The sequence below is a fragment of the Centroberyx affinis genome, unplaced genomic scaffold, assembly GCF_046629955.1.
Source record: "Centroberyx affinis isolate AG114_WGS23_722 - 3 ecotype Tasmania unplaced genomic scaffold, CSIRO-AGI_Caff_v1 ptg001532l_1, whole genome shotgun sequence".
Classification (NCBI taxonomy): domain Eukaryota; kingdom Metazoa; phylum Chordata; class Actinopteri; order Beryciformes; family Berycidae; genus Centroberyx; species Centroberyx affinis.
In genome coordinates, this window is record NW_027279991.1 from 16,145 (window position 1) to 31,845 (window position 15,701).

The 15,701-nt window shown below is 41.9% G+C and overlaps 1 protein-coding gene across 1 annotated transcript; it reads right to left on the reverse strand.

Moving 5' to 3' along the window:
- Nucleotides 1–121: 121 nt before the first annotated feature.
- LOC139650699 (interferon-induced protein with tetratricopeptide repeats 5-like) lies at nt 122–15,072 on the reverse strand. The gene is made up of 10 exons (XM_071527443.1): nt 15,067–15,072; nt 13,784–13,833; nt 12,177–12,341; nt 10,914–11,103; nt 10,102–10,293; nt 8,226–8,453; nt 3,860–4,001; nt 2,708–2,831; nt 2,405–2,546; nt 122–319 (listed from the first exon to the last, which is right to left on the reverse strand). The coding sequence occupies exons 1-10, from the start codon at nt 15,070–15,072 to the stop codon at nt 122–124; spliced, it is 1,437 nt and encodes a 478-aa protein (XP_071383544.1).
- Between the last annotated feature and the right edge of the window lie 629 nt (nt 15,073–15,701).

Here is a 15,701-nt window from a genome sequence, read left to right on the forward strand (position 1 = left end):
CCCAATTTCATCTCATGCAGGATGAAATGAAGCAAGCGAGGATGGTTATTGCTTAGCAAAAGGGAACTATCATGTAGGGAAATTTGAATCCCTGTAATATGTGATCTTCTGTGTTCTCAGGTCACTGCAGCTCCATGCGCAGCTCACACAGAGCAGACAGGTACTGGTCCTTGTTCAGGTCTCGCTCCAGAGCTTTCTCATAGTACTCCACAGCTCTCCTCCGGTCCCCCTCGGCTCTGCAGACCAGACCCAGCAGGCCCAGAGCCTCGCTGTCCCCCCTGTCTGTCCAGACCCGCCGCTCTGCGATCTGCTTCAGCTTCTGGAGGAGAGAGGAGGAACAATATCTGAAGGTTAATTCCTGTTTATTAAATATTATATTATATTATATTATATTATATTATATTATATTATATTATATTATATTAGATTAGATTAGATTAGATTAGATTAGATTAGATTAGATGGCATTGGTGACTAATTTAAAATTGCTACCATCAGGCTCTCGCCATTCAATTCAGTTCAATTCAATGCTTCTATTGTCCCCGAAGGGAAATTTGTCTTGCAGCCAGGTTCACAAAGTTACGAGTACCACATACACACATATATACATTAAAAATAAGAAGTGACAAAAATAAAAGACACAATAAATACAACTATACAAGCATATTGAAGTGGAGTATCACATCAGTTAAAATTTGCAGCCGTTAAGCAGACTGATTGCCTTCAGAAGGTCCATGCTCTCCCCAGGAGAAAGAGTAACAGGTTTAAGCATTCATTCATACACACTGCAATTACTCTGTTGAACTCTAACTATCTTGGGGATCCTTCCCAGGTGCCCAAACCACCTCAACTGGCTCGTCCCAATGTGGAGGAGGAGCGATGCTGAGGTCCTCTCAGACCCTGACCCTGTATCCACCGTCTCATTCCTGTGGTCATTACTCAGAGCTCGACCGGGAAATCGAGACCTTGTGGTGTGGTTAATAGGGTTAGGGTTAGCTAACCCTAACCCTAACCCTAACCCTGGGTGTTTATGAACTGCAGTATGATCTGTTGACCCATACAGTGGTGTGCTGACATAGATGAAATAGAATCAATAGTTAGGTAGGTTCTCTGATTAAAGTTTTAACACATGGCTTGGCGTGGGCACCTGGGGGATTCCCTGGCCTTCAGTCAGCTAAACAGAATTCACTCTGACCTGCAGCTTTATACCTGGTGACCACAAGTAGGGCTGGGTGATATGGACCAGAAATTATATCTCGGTATTTTTAGGCTGAATGGCGATACATGATATATATCTCGGTATTTTCTACACAGTGGGCTAAATGTTCAGTTGTAAGTAGGGCTGGGCCATATGGACAAAATCAAATATCACAATATTTTTGACCAAATACCTCGATATCGATATTGACAATATTGTAGGGATGACTATTGGTGCTTTCACAAAATATTTACACAATGAGATTTTTGATAAATAATCATCAGTAATGTGGATATAATGACTAAGTGGGTAAAGGCAAATAATAGAACAGCTAGAACAGTCTGGTAAGTTCAGGAAATGACATCACTTTACTGTAATGCAGCCTTTAAAACCAGGAAAACACACTTATGCCATATCACCATATTACCATATCCAAAATCTAAGACGATATCTAGTCTCATATCACGATATCGATATAATATTGATATATCGCCCAGGCCTAACCACAAGTCCCTCGGTAGTGGTGGCTACTTTCCTAATCTGTCTCCTAGATCAGTGGTTCTCAATGTGGGGTCTGGGGACCAAAAGAGGTCCTTGAGGGGGTTCCAGGGGGTCCCCAGCAAATTGAAGTCTTTACACTTCACCATTATTTAATTTACAGTAAGTTAAGACAATTAGAGAATGTAGAAAAAATATTATTTTGATCATAGTTTGACTGTTATCTCTCTGGACAAAATCATATCTAACAATAAAAATATTCTCAGATTTGGGTCTGAGAAAATCTCATCAAATGGGGTCCGTGGCTCTAATGTGGACTAAATTAGGTTAAATTAGGCTTACCTTTATTCATAGAACTGTGCTTACCAACATAACCATTGGTTCTGTTGTGTTGGAACATAGACACAGTATGTCTATGTTCCAACCAAATAATACTAGAACATGTTAAACCTGTTATTTAAACCTCTTTTTTGTTGTTGTTTTTTAAAATGCGGACCTTAGCACATTGTTTCCCCTCCGGTGTCTCCACTGTAAACAGCAGAGCCTGTTGAATAGAATAGAATAGAATAGAATAAAGTAAAGGGACAACTGTAATGATTTGTGCTATGAATCATTTTGCAACATTTTAGAGTGCTTTTTTCACACACATTTCTCATGTATTAGCAAACACACACACACACACACACACACACACACACACAGCCCTACCTTGGTGTAGTGTGTGATGGCCTGGTCTTCCTGGTTGGTGTGGTACTGGTGGAACTGACCGTAGCGCAGATGGATAAACTGACGAATGTAAACGTCCCTCTCTGATGACATCACCAAGGCCTCCTGGAACAACTCCTGAGCTCTGGAAAGAGACAGAGAGAGAGAGGACGAGTTCATGAACAGATGAACAGACAGACAGGCAGACAGGCAGACAGGCAGACAGGCAGACAGACAGAGAGAGACACAGACAGACAGGCAGACAGACAGACAGGCAGACAGACAGACAGACAGACAGGCAGGTACCTGCTCATATCCTTGTCCTCTGCATACAGCAGTGCCAGTTCAGCCATGGCGAAGAGGAAGGAAGGCTTTAACCTGACAGCTTCCTCCAGGTGATGAATAGCCAGACGCCTCCACCGCTGCATCTCTAGTACAGTACAGAACAGCATATTACTATAGTATAGTACAGTAATGTATAGTACAATACAGAATAGTACAGTACAGTATATAGTATAAATAATTCAAATTATAAATAATTCCTGCTTTATTACTTTGGATTCAGCTATAACCTGAGGACAAACTGCCCAGATTTGTGATCTAGTTTCAAACCAAAGTGTCTCCAGATGAGACGATGATCCACTTTTAGAAAATAAAACAACATTTTCAGGATTTTCCTCTCTTATGTCGGGACGATCCGTTCTTTTCCACAGATGCTCTATGTAAGGTTTCTCTACTGCTTCTCCATCTGAACTTGGGTTTGGTGGCATGTACTATACTAGTTTTTTATTTATTTATTTATCCTTTATTTAACCAGGTGAGTCTCATTGAGATCGAAATCTCTGGTACAGTATAGTACAGTACTACATACTATATTATAATATAAATGGTATTATATATAATAAACCAGTCATGGACAAGAGCAGGGCACATAGGACCTGAGGTGCAAACTGGGCAAAGATGCCTCAGAGACAGTCCAGCACATAAGATGCAGGCGAGAACAGAATACACTGAGCGGCACAACCAAGTCATGGGGATCGTGTTCAGGAACATCTGCACCGAGTCTGAGCTGGACCCTCCTGAGTCCAGATGGGAGACACACAAAGCCTGGTTGAGAATGACAGAGCTAAGATCCTGTGGGACTTCCAGATCCAGACAGATAAACAAGCACTGGCCAACCAACCGGACATCGTGATCATGGACGAGGAACAGAAAACAGCAGTGGTGATGGGTGAAGCAGTCCCAAGTGATTAAGAAGAAGGAATATGAGAAGCTGGAGAAATACCAGAGGCTGAATGAGGAACTAGAGGATGTGGAAAGTGAAGGCAGAAGTGGTCCCAGTGGTGGTCGGAGCATTCCGGGCTCCAACAGATCCCAGGAACAACATCTGAGATCTCCATCCAGAGGAGTGGAGTCCTTGGAGCAGCTAAGATACTGTGCAGAACCCTGGGTGTGTACCTTGGTTGCAGTAGGGCTTCCTGTTGAGCAGAGCCATCTTCTTCTTCTTATAGCCGAGAGCCAGCTGATGGTGGATGAAGGCCGACTGGCTGCTCCTCTGCAGCGCTCGCTGCAGCAGATCAATAGACCGATCCACCTGAGCCTGGAACAGTGACACACTTAATAAACAAGTTAAAGGATAATTTCTGCATTTTTTGATAGTCAAACTGTTCTTAGGTCAGAAAAAACAAGCTAAATATAGCCGCAAATGGCGATTGCAGGGGCAAAGCAGACTTTGAAAAGACAGACAGACAAAACATTATGGAAGGTAGACAGACAAGTCACACAGACAGGTTTCATGAAGATTGGACACGCACTTGTTTAGTTATGGCTAATTCTGTGTTAACCCGTGACTTGTCAATTTCATCATTTAATTGCAACCATATTGTTCATGGAACATTGTTCAAGTTATTCACAATGGCCAAACTTCTATTGGAAAATATAGCCCTTGTTCTTGGTACTTCATGGCTTCAGAAAAGACAACCTAGATTTGAACCCACAATCTTCCACATGAGAAGCTGATGGTTTACCTGCTGAGCCAGTCTCCTACTGTGGGGGAGACGTGTTGTGGTACTGCAGCCTATGACTGACAGAACTAACTACTTAACCACATACAGCCCCGTTGGGACTGGAACTACACTGTGTGGGTGCCAGTCCCGAGGCGTTCCATCAGAAAACCTGTTTATCAAATCTTGATGGCATTTTGACTTCTTGCAGGCAAGCTTTACAGACCCAATTTTGCCAATTTTGCCATCTGACAAGCTTTCTGGGGTCCTTGAACCCTTTTCTGTTAAACCACATGCAACTTTATAGCGCTGTCCATTAACAAAGAAATCAATATTAAACATACACATGGGCTACAAAATTGCTGCTGCACTGCTCTCTATGGGTTGAAACTGTAAAGCATGTTGCACTTCTGGCCACAACCCAATCGATGACGGCAAACATACTTTGACATCACTGATTGGGGTGTGGCCAGAACTGCTTTACAGTTTAAACTCTTTGAGAGCTTAGAGAGTTTTCTGCAATATGTGATTTAATGTTGATTTACTCGTTCATGAAATTTATGATCACAAAATGACCCCTTACACATCATCCTGACTGTATTTCCTCTTTTTTGTGAGTTGGTTATTCGTGACTTACTGACAACAGGTTGGGATTTGAAGTCACAATCTTGTGATCTAAAGATCTGAGCTTAACCACTCACAACTTCCACCTCGGTGTGCCAGAGTAGCAACACAAAACAAAGGGACAAGTTTTGTGACAGTCCCACCTATGTTTAAAGCCTCAGAAAGAATATTCTAAACTAACTGTATTAGTGCCCTCCATCAATCAATTTACACATAGCTTTACAGACATCATCTTGAGAGTCCGGACATCATTTGTCTTTAGTTTGATGAAGATTGATCAAACTATCTTGAACATATCACACTGTCAATTTATCAAAGTATTTGCAGCTGGACATTTCCATCTACAGTTTGCTCAGTTTTCAAGATATCATTGCAATTTGTTTGTCTGTTTACTAATTACGGTACGACAATCATGGTCATTCAATCATTCAAAAATCATGGTTTAGGAGGACAACGCTGTGGGATTACAGTCAGTTTTTGCTATAAACAGAGGGGGCGACCTCAGAATCGGGGGTAGGTACCAGTGTACGAAAGATTAATCTCACTTCAGCCGACATGTCCTGAAAATTTCAACTCTCTCGGACATACAGCTTTTTCTTTACCAATTTCTGAAGTTTTGACTTTAATATCTATGGAGTTTTGGTTATTTGGTTATATGTAATAAGCAAACGACTACTTTCATCAACCATGACCAAATTTCATAAGTCGACTTGGAAATGATCCTAGCGCATGTCAACAAAATTTCATAAAAAGGTATGTGGCCAATTATGAGATATAAATGTTTTGCATTTGTAGTACCCACTAAAGGTAGAGCTCAAAATGCTTTTCTGGGCATGCTCAAGCAACACTCCTCACCATGTGTTTCAAATTCTGGTTTGATTAGATGAATGGTCAATGAGTTTGTATGTTTGTATGTTTGTATGTTTCGTTAAATATTCATTGGTTCATAAAAGCCAAACCATTTTGCCGATTAACTATCTGTATACAACTTTTATGGAGGAAGATCCCAAGATGGTCCACGCCAAGTGTCATGTGAATAAGATGAACGGCCTAGGAGGAGTAGCAAAAACAGATTTAAATTTTTTTTTAAATGGTAGAAAATCCAATATGGCGGACATTGAAAGTGATATATGGGTTGGACTCAGTAGCTTCAAAAGAATTTAGGGACGCAAGAATTGTCTCTATGATAAACGGTTCAGCAGTCATTGGCCAAAATGTAAAGTTGCTTTTTATAGCGCCACCACCTGGCCAATATGCGTGGACTGACTTGTCTTGAGTAGTGGAGGGCTATAGGAGCCCACCTGCCAAATGTGGTTGCTGTAGGACTTACAGTTTCTGAGCTGAGAAAAAGAAGAAAGAAGAAAGAATTCCAGCAAATACAATAGGGTTCCAACACCCGTAGTGCTAGGACCCCTAAATATACTTTAGTCCTTCCATCCATCCACATCCATTTTCTTCTGTAGCTGCTTATCCAGGTTACAGATGTGGTGGCAACAGGACAGTCGAGCAGCCCAGATTTCCCCAGCAACTCCCTCCAGCTCCTCCTGGGGGTTCCAAGCGTTCCCAGGCATGTTGGGAGGTTATCCTGGGTCTATCTTGGGGTCTTCTCCCAGTCGATTGTTGCCAATACACCTCCAAAGGGAAGCACCTGGGTGGCATCCTGACCAGGAGCCTGAACCTCCTCGACTGGCTCCTCTCAACGGGGAGGAGCAGCAATACCGAGGTCCTCCTGGATCACTGAACTCCTTTCCCTCCTTCACCCTGAGGAGAAACCTCACTTCAACCACTTGTGTCTGAACTCATTATTTCGGTCTCTAAACAGAGCTCATGAATATTGACTGGTAAATCTAGAGCACTGCCTTGTGGATCAGCTCTGTCTACACCACCACATCTGATAGAATGTCCACATTTCTGCAGCTGCTGCAGCTAATCAGTGGCCAATCTCCCAGGCCTTCTTAACCCCACTGGTGCAGAAAACCCCAAGATACCTGATCCTCCACTTTGGGCAGTTGCCTATCTGGTTGGGACAAACCACCTTTTTCCAGAAGAGAACCATGACCTCTGACTTGGAGGTGTTGATCCTCATCTCAAAACCCTCCAGTCACATCAGTCTGATGACGTCGAAAGGACAACATCATCTGCAAACAACATGTTTTGTCCTATGTATTCTTTTAATTGTAAAATGTATTGGGACCATGCTTCACGGTGATTCTGCACTTAAATAAATTGATTGATTGATTGATTGATTGAAATAACAGAAATCCTCCCCAATGTCACTTAACTGGACTCTCTCCAGACCTCGGCTCCTCCTTGATCTCCTGTCCATGAAGATCACAAACAGGAAAGGATCCTTGTTGGATGCTGCTAACAACAACACAAGCCCAGCTCTCAGTCTGAGTGGACAGGGACTGAAGGGCTCACAGCTGCGACTCGACACCCCATACTGCCACAGCGCCTCCTACAGGAAGCCTCAGGGAACACAGTTGTAAGTCTTTTCTAAATACACAAATCACATTCCTTAGTTTATTAGGGGTCCAAGCACCACAGGTGCTGGAACCCTATTGTTTTTGTAAGTATCTGGATCTCAGAAACCGTAAGAGCTACAGCAACCAAACTTGGCAGATAGGTCCAAAGTCTCAGCCGCTACTCAGGCAACGGAATCCACATCAATTGGCCTCATGGTGGCGCTATAACAAGCAAATTTACGTTTTGGCCTATAACGTCTGAACTGTAGGTCGTAGAATCCTTTTCCACTGGATTCCTTGGGTCATTCAGCATCTATCCTTATAGGCCACATGCGTTTTTATTTTGATTTATATTAAGCACTTTGAATTGCATTTAATGTATGAACTGTGCTAAAATAAAGTTTTTATTTGATTTTGAGAGTATAATTGGTAAATGGTTTATTTTCTCATAAGTACATTTGATTTGTCATAGATTATGATGTAGAATATATTTGTTAATTTTGTGCTATTGCTGATTTAATCAAAGCCTTTGACTCGGCTAAATAGCTAAATCGATAGACAGAAGATAGATACGTAGATTTCATCAAAATGCGACAAGTGATATCCCAGATATCATGTGATGGATGGATGGACCAAGTCTAATCCATTGTCTCTCCTCCTCCACAACAATGAAACCATCAACTATATAACTTCACCAATAAATACAGAGTCAGACAGACAGTTCGAGGCTACCTGTTGGCGAAGGTATATGCCTACGTAGCGGGTGACATGTGGGCAGTCAGGACCGATCTCCAGCGCTCTCTCCATCAGAGCTTCAGCCTCTTGGTGTTTCTGGTAGAAGGAGAGCTTCAGAGCCAGCAGCGCCAGCAGAACGCCGTTGACAGGGTCGATCTCCAAGGCTCGGCGAAGCTGCTTGATGGCTGGAGATTCCTCAGCTTCAAGAAATGTTTCTGGTCGCCTCTGCAAATAAGACTCCAGTCAGTTTGCTGTGGAGAATCCCTGGACTACACATCTACTAGGGATGGGACGATGTGGTAACCTCACGATTCAATTTGATTCACAATGTGGGGTACACGATTCGATTCAGCCACGATTCGATGTGACAAAAGTTAGATGAATACAAAGTATGAATGTACAACATTGCCATTATTTGACAAAACTATAAATCTTTTTAGCAATGTTAGCATTGGTAAAGAAGAATAGCAGCCCAATCAGAATAAAATGCAAATAAGAATTCTGTGAAAAAAGTCAGAATTCTGTCAGAACTCTGACTTTAAACTCAGAATCTCAGAATTCTGACTTTTTCCTGAGAATTCTGACTTTAAACTCAGAATTATGACTTTTATCTCAGAATTATGAGTTTAAACTCAGAGTTAAAATACATTTTTTACATGTGGCCCTAATCCTCTTCCGTAGGTATAACCCTTTCATAATCCGGTCAATGGATAAAACTTTGTAAATTACACACTCATTCCAATCATTTTCTTTTGTTGGAACAGGCTGCACTTGTTATTAACACCGGGGCGCTTGGGCTTGACGTAGGCTGACTCCGCCTAACCAGGCCAGTTTCCGCATGCGCTGGTGACAATTACAAGTGTACCCAATCATTGCGGGTGCAGAACAAAACGTCTGTTTCTGACACTTTTGGGGTTGTATGTTCTGATAAAGCTGTTGCTTCATCAGAAAGAACAGTAAAGCAATAACGATGCCAAGCGCCCGACGCAGGTCCATCTCTTAAAAATGTAAACCCATGTTAGATTCTGTAGGCTATTTTGCGCACGTCAGAAACATTTATTCAGATTACATACTGTGGAGCATGTAAGCGCACACCATACGATCTTATTTAGCGTTCATGTAAACACTTGAGGGGGAATCTGCAATCAGAACGATTTCATTCAGAATGAAAAAATATGGATCATGTAACCGCAGTCTCTCGCATTTGATGGGATGTCTGGGCTTATCAGCTGCTGTAACTGTTGCTGCTGGAGATATCGATCCAGAACATCCATACTGAGTTTGTGCTGTGGCAGCTGCAGCGGTCTGTTTGGTCGCTGTAGAGCTCCTGTGACAGAACGCTGCCACTCCTCTCACCACCAAACTTTACTCAAATATCCTCTTATTTCTCCCTCTGCTGGTCAAACTGTGTAATGGGTGGAGAATGAGAAGGAGGGGCAGAGGCAGCAGATTACAGTAAGTCCGATGCACATCGTTATAGGCCACGATGTACATCGTCGCAAATTATTGTACTACGATATATCGTCCCGTCCCTAACATCTACACTTCAACTTTCCTGTCAGAGAAAATGTTTCATTTTATTATTCAAACTGGCCAAATCCTAAGCAATACATTTGACTGACTGATTGGCCAAATGACTGATCAATCAATTTACTGAATGTACCAGTTTGGTGTAGTCAAGAGATACAGCATAGCCAGCATTCCAGTCGCTGTCATCACACTGACAGAATGATTGATTGATTGAATGACTGATTGATCAGTTAACTGAATGTGCCGGTTTGGTGTGGTAGAGGGCTGTAGCATAGCCGCCATTCCGCTTACTGTCATCCGGCTGATTGATTGATTGACTGATCAATCAGTTTACTGAATGTACCGGTTCAGTGCGGTAGAGGGCGATAGCGTAGCCGGTGTTCCACTCGCTGTCGTCAGGCTGCAGCTCCAAGGCTTTCAGGAAGCAGCTGATGGCTTTGGGATAGTAGAGCATCGAGAACTTGAAGAAAGTCCAGGCCTTCTCTCCATACACCTCTGGGTGGAGAACCGTGGAGGAACCGGTAGGGTACTTCACCTGGAGAGAGAGGAGGAGGAGGCCTAAACTCCTTTGAAACCAATACTGTTGGATCCTTAATACAATACTCCTGGTATTACTTCTGTTATTATAGTTGCTGATATGAACAAGACTCAGAGCCTAACAGCCCCGCCAGGGATCGAACTCTGGTCTCCTGGTTGAGAGTCTGCAGTCTGACTCCCTGTGGCCCATGTGACCCATTAAGTGGAGAACAGAACAAGAGAATCCATCACAAGAAACATGAAGCCAAGCTTTGTTTTCTCCTTATTTCATTGAGCTGAGTTGAGTATTTTCATCTCAGCGCTGCGTAACGTTCCGCTCTGCTTCCTGTCAATCAACTGACACCCACAGGAAGAAAAGTCTCCTTCAGGAAATAATCCCTCAAAAACATGTCAAACTGCCCATCTTTGTTAGCTGGTATAGCAGTTAATTTCAAGATAGGTATGTTTGGATTTTAAAAACATTGAAAATGAGTAAATGTTGAAAAGTCTAATTTCATGCCGCATGAATTACAAAATAATTGAGGGAAATGTAAACTAGAAGTAGACAGTGGCTTGGCCTTTCTACTATTAGAAAGGCCAAGTGTGTGTGTGTGTGTGTGTGTGTGTGTGTGTGTGTACCAGTATGTCCTCCACCCTGCGGCAGTATGTGTGTGATTGTGTGAAGTCTCCAGTGTGGTAGCTCAGCCAGGCCAGGTCTCCATACGTCACGATGAGCCGCAGCTCACTCTCCTCACCTAAAACCTCTCTGGTATTTGCTTCTGATTGGCTGAGGAGAGACATCGCCTCCTCTGGTCTTTTCTGAAGATACCTGGAGACAGAGATGAGGATGACAGACGGCTGTGAAACGTTTCAATGTGAATGTGCTGCGTTCATTGGATGTTCTGTAAATACGACCTGCCCATTAAAGTGTTAACATCAACCCGGCCCTACTTTGCCTGGGACACTACCTTGGCAGACCTTACTGACTCCTCCTGTCGATGTATTTGATCTACAACAATTTTTCTCTTCCCTGGTGAAGTTGCCTTACTTGATAACGGTTGCCCTATCCCCAGGCCTAAGCCCCCCCTGCCCTTGTTGCACCTGCCCTAAGCCCCCCCGCCCTTGTTGCACTGCTTCTCTTGGGTGCTGCTCTCCTGACTGTTGGATCCTTAGATTCAGTCAGTGTCAACTCCAGTCTTACCTTTGCACATTTAAACTCCTCTGCTAGGCTAGATATAAGTAGTTCCAGAATTAATTTTCCATACAAAGCTACACTACTAAGAACTCCAAGCCATGAACTCACCAGCCGCTCTAACTTCTCCACCTTTCATGATGGTATCTTATATACTGTCAGGGGCCATATTAGCCGAGGCAATCTGCAAACACCACCACTTTAGCTTGCCTGGTAACCTTGATCTCTCTCTATGTCCTGAATACCTCCAACTAGCTGCTGCAGTATCTCCTGAACCTGCTGTCTGACACTCAGATTTGTATCAGACCACCTTCCTAGGCTTTTGACAGGCTTCTCTAGAACTGTTGGTATCGCTTCCTCATCCATGTAAATCATTTTGCCTGCTAGCCTCCCCTTAACAATGGACATGCTCCTTGACTTACTATGTGTAACTCATTGTAGCCCAGTTAGGGTTATCATTCAATTTATTCAGCAACTTTTTTTGTACAAGGAGCTGTAGTCATACCACTCCCTGCTGTCTTCCCCCTTCTACCACCCACTTTGATGCCCTAATGAATAATATACCACCTCTTCCTCAATATTATACCACTTCCTTGTTAATAATATATAAACTCTTCCTTGTCAGTAATATACCAATATATCTTATTCGCTGAGCTCCGACCTCTACACCATAGCACTCTACTAAAAAAACAAATCTATTTGAAACGTACCTGACGTAAGCCAGGAAGCTGTAGGAGTGAGTGACGGCGCCCTGCTGCCCCAAACCCTCTATCTGTTCCTGCAGTCGTGTGCTGAGACCTTCCAGATCCAGGTCTTCCCTCTTCAGATCCCAGGTGAACCGACTCTCCAACTGCAGCAGCCTGGAGCGCAGAGTCCTGTCAGCATCACTGGGAGAGAGACATAGACATAGACAGAGAGAGAGAGGGAGAGAGAGGGAGAGAGAGAGAGAGAGGGAGAGAGAGAGAGATGAGGAAAGAAGGGGAGGGAGGCAGAGATATAGAGGGAGAAAGAGAAAAGGAGAAAGAGAGAGGGAGGGAAAGGGAGAAAATGACAAGGAGAAAGGGAAAGAGAAAGGGAAGTTGTTAGGAAGAGAAGAGAAGAAGGGAGGGAGGAAGAGAAAGGGAGAGAGAGTAAGGGAAGAGAGAGCGAGAGTGAAGGGGGGAGAGAAAGAGTGGTGCTAGAAAAGAGGAAACAAAAGAGATGGAAGAGAGAGAGAGACTCACTGGGAGGAGATTTGAAAGAAAGAGAAAGCAGATCTGTAGAGGATACAAACTTTAAAATCACCTTAGTAGATAAACTGATATCTGAAGTCAATATTGGTCTTTTATTAAATATCCAATATCATCTGATGTGATGGAGGCTCCTCTCTGACCACAGCTACAGAAAAACAATCTGGAAAACCTACAGTGACATTTGATATTCTTTACACATATTTATTCATTTAATGTTCTGTGTAAAATAATTCTTCATAATACATCCCAGAGTTTCCTTATCATTAGTCCAGGTTTCAGTGTTTTAGTGTCCCCTGGTGGTCTAAATGCTGTTTCAGGGGCTGAACACCCTGAGAATACAATTCTGCGGGAAACACTGATTCCTGGGAATTTGGCCGTGAAAATGGTCAAATTTCGGCTGTTGGCATCTTCAGTACAAAAAAATCGCATCGTATAGGCACACACAGCCACACACACACACACACACGCTCTAAATCACTTGGAAAGTTATATATATTGTCATAGCCTATGTGTTGTTATACAATTATGTAGGCAGAAGGCTGAATATGTTGACAAGTGGATATACAGACCTTTACTCTCCAAATAATATATAGGCTACTGTACTTTATGTTGTATAAATTATCTATCTATCTATCTATCTATCTATCTATCTATCTATCTATCTATCTATCTCATATTTTCTTTTCAAGATGGGACGGCAACACTGTCACTCACCAAAAATCTTTATAATATTCCTTTAGTGACCTATAGTGTGTCTATGGTACTCAAAAAGTGTTTTTAGTATTTTGATCTCCTGGTATCATTATAATATTATTACAATATTATATAATATTCAGATACTATAATAGGGACTGATATGATGATTATTATTATTATAGGACTACCTTTTACTGAGATATTTGTATAGTATCCTTCTAAAATTTACCATAGGATTCCTATAGTTTGTTTTCATATCAGCCATCAAACAGAAGCAAACTCACCTCATTTTGAATTATTCACCGTTCAGGATCCGACATTAAAAAACTTCCTGCTGATGCACAGCGGAGAGAAGCGAGGGCAACAATGAAGTCCAGCCACACAGTCACGATGAGGAGGATGAGGAGGATGAGGAGGATGAGGAGGATGATGATGATGACTGGGCGTATTACAAACTGAAAGTGAAGGGTTGATATATTTTATTCTTAAAGCGCCGGTCAGGTCAACATCATCCTTAAGAAACTTAATAGAAACATTTGTAGATTTGGTTGAACAAAGTGATTCCTAGCACAAATTTATGACATTATGGTACATTTTTCAAAGATGGGCTGTGATGGGATTCAACCAATATGTCTTCTTGATACCAATATTACTTGGATTGAAGTTGTCAAAGGCTTTTGTGTCAAATTTCAATCTGTAAACTGCATCGTATCCATCTGAGATACATCCGTCTGCCCCTAGGTGGCCTTGAAAAAAACAATCTAACTTAATAAAAAGATACAACATGCCACCTTTACAGACTGGATCCTCTGAAATAGACTTTTTCCAAAAAGGATATACAGTGATATAGAAATGAACTGTTCCATTTTAAAATAAATCAATGTATAATACAGCACAGTATGACTGTGATTTAGTTCATTTCAAGTTGAAGTCCTTTTTCATGAGGTGTTTCAGCTGGTGTTTGAGAATATCACAGACATAGCATGTATTTGAACACCAGTAATTACGTGAAATACTGTAGTACTGTTTATAACCAATATGTCTTGAGCCAGCCAGGAGTGGTTGCTGATAAACAATATAGTTAGACACCAGAGACCAGAAATAGTGACAGGCTTAACTCAAACTCAAGTCCTTGAACTTAAATGAAGGCCGAAGACTTTTCTGTTAGCTATTAGTTAGTTATTATGACATCACATAACTATTCATCTCTCACAATGCACTGTAACATTTATTCTTGTATTTTTACACCTGTCCTATTCTATTTTAGCCTATTTTCTTTTGGGTTTTTATTCTCTTAGCTCTTTAATGAACTTTATTTTTCTTGGTCTTTTATTTGAATTTTATCCTTTTCATTTTGTCTCGATGCTTTTAATGTTTTATGTAAAGCACTTTGAATTGCCTTGTTGCTGAAATGTGCGATATAAATAAACTTGCCTTGCCTTGAACTAGTACAAACTAACTTCTAACTTCTATTGTGGAAATCGCTAACTCAGCAGCACACACCTGCAGTCAGTCATACAGCCACCCAAACCTACCACACAACGAGACAAACTGAGTGGCAAAGACTTTGAAGCTTGAAGAAGCGATTTCCCGGTTCAGTAACTCGGTTATCCCAACTGATTCAGAGATTCCAAGTGAAGACGTGGGACCAGATTCACCTCATACTTCAGACCAGCATGTCTAGAGGTTTCTCGCCACAAATGATCTCAATCCACAAATCTGCAGAAACTAGTTGTGGAGCACATTGTAAGGAACGAAGACGCTGCATTCGGAAAAATTCTCGAAAGTCTGCGGTTGATATTGTTGAACACTTCAAGTTCAAGTTCAAGTTCAAGTTTATTTATATAGCGCTTTAAAAAACAAAACAGGTTTGTACCAAAGTGCTGGTTAAAACAAAACAAGAATAAAAATGCAAGGAATAAAACAGGACAAGCAGAAAAAAAAACAACACAAAAGAGCACAAAAACCATAAAATAAGTACACGTGCACGGCAACACACACACACACACACACACACACACACATACACACACAGCCATGAGTATACATCCACAGACACCTGATCAATCTGAACAAAAAGCTAGCGAGTAAAAGTATGTTTTAAGACGGCTTTTAAAAGCGTCAACTGAATCAGCAGATCAAATTATTTTCTGGGAGACTATTCCACAGTTTTGGAGCTGCTACAGAAAAGGCCCTGGTGCCAGATTTCTGTAGTCCAGAGTGTGGAATGGGTAGCAGACCAGTGGACCTAAGGGGCCTAACAGTGGTGTTTTGAATTGAATTCAGAATTGGACAGGGAGCCGGTGT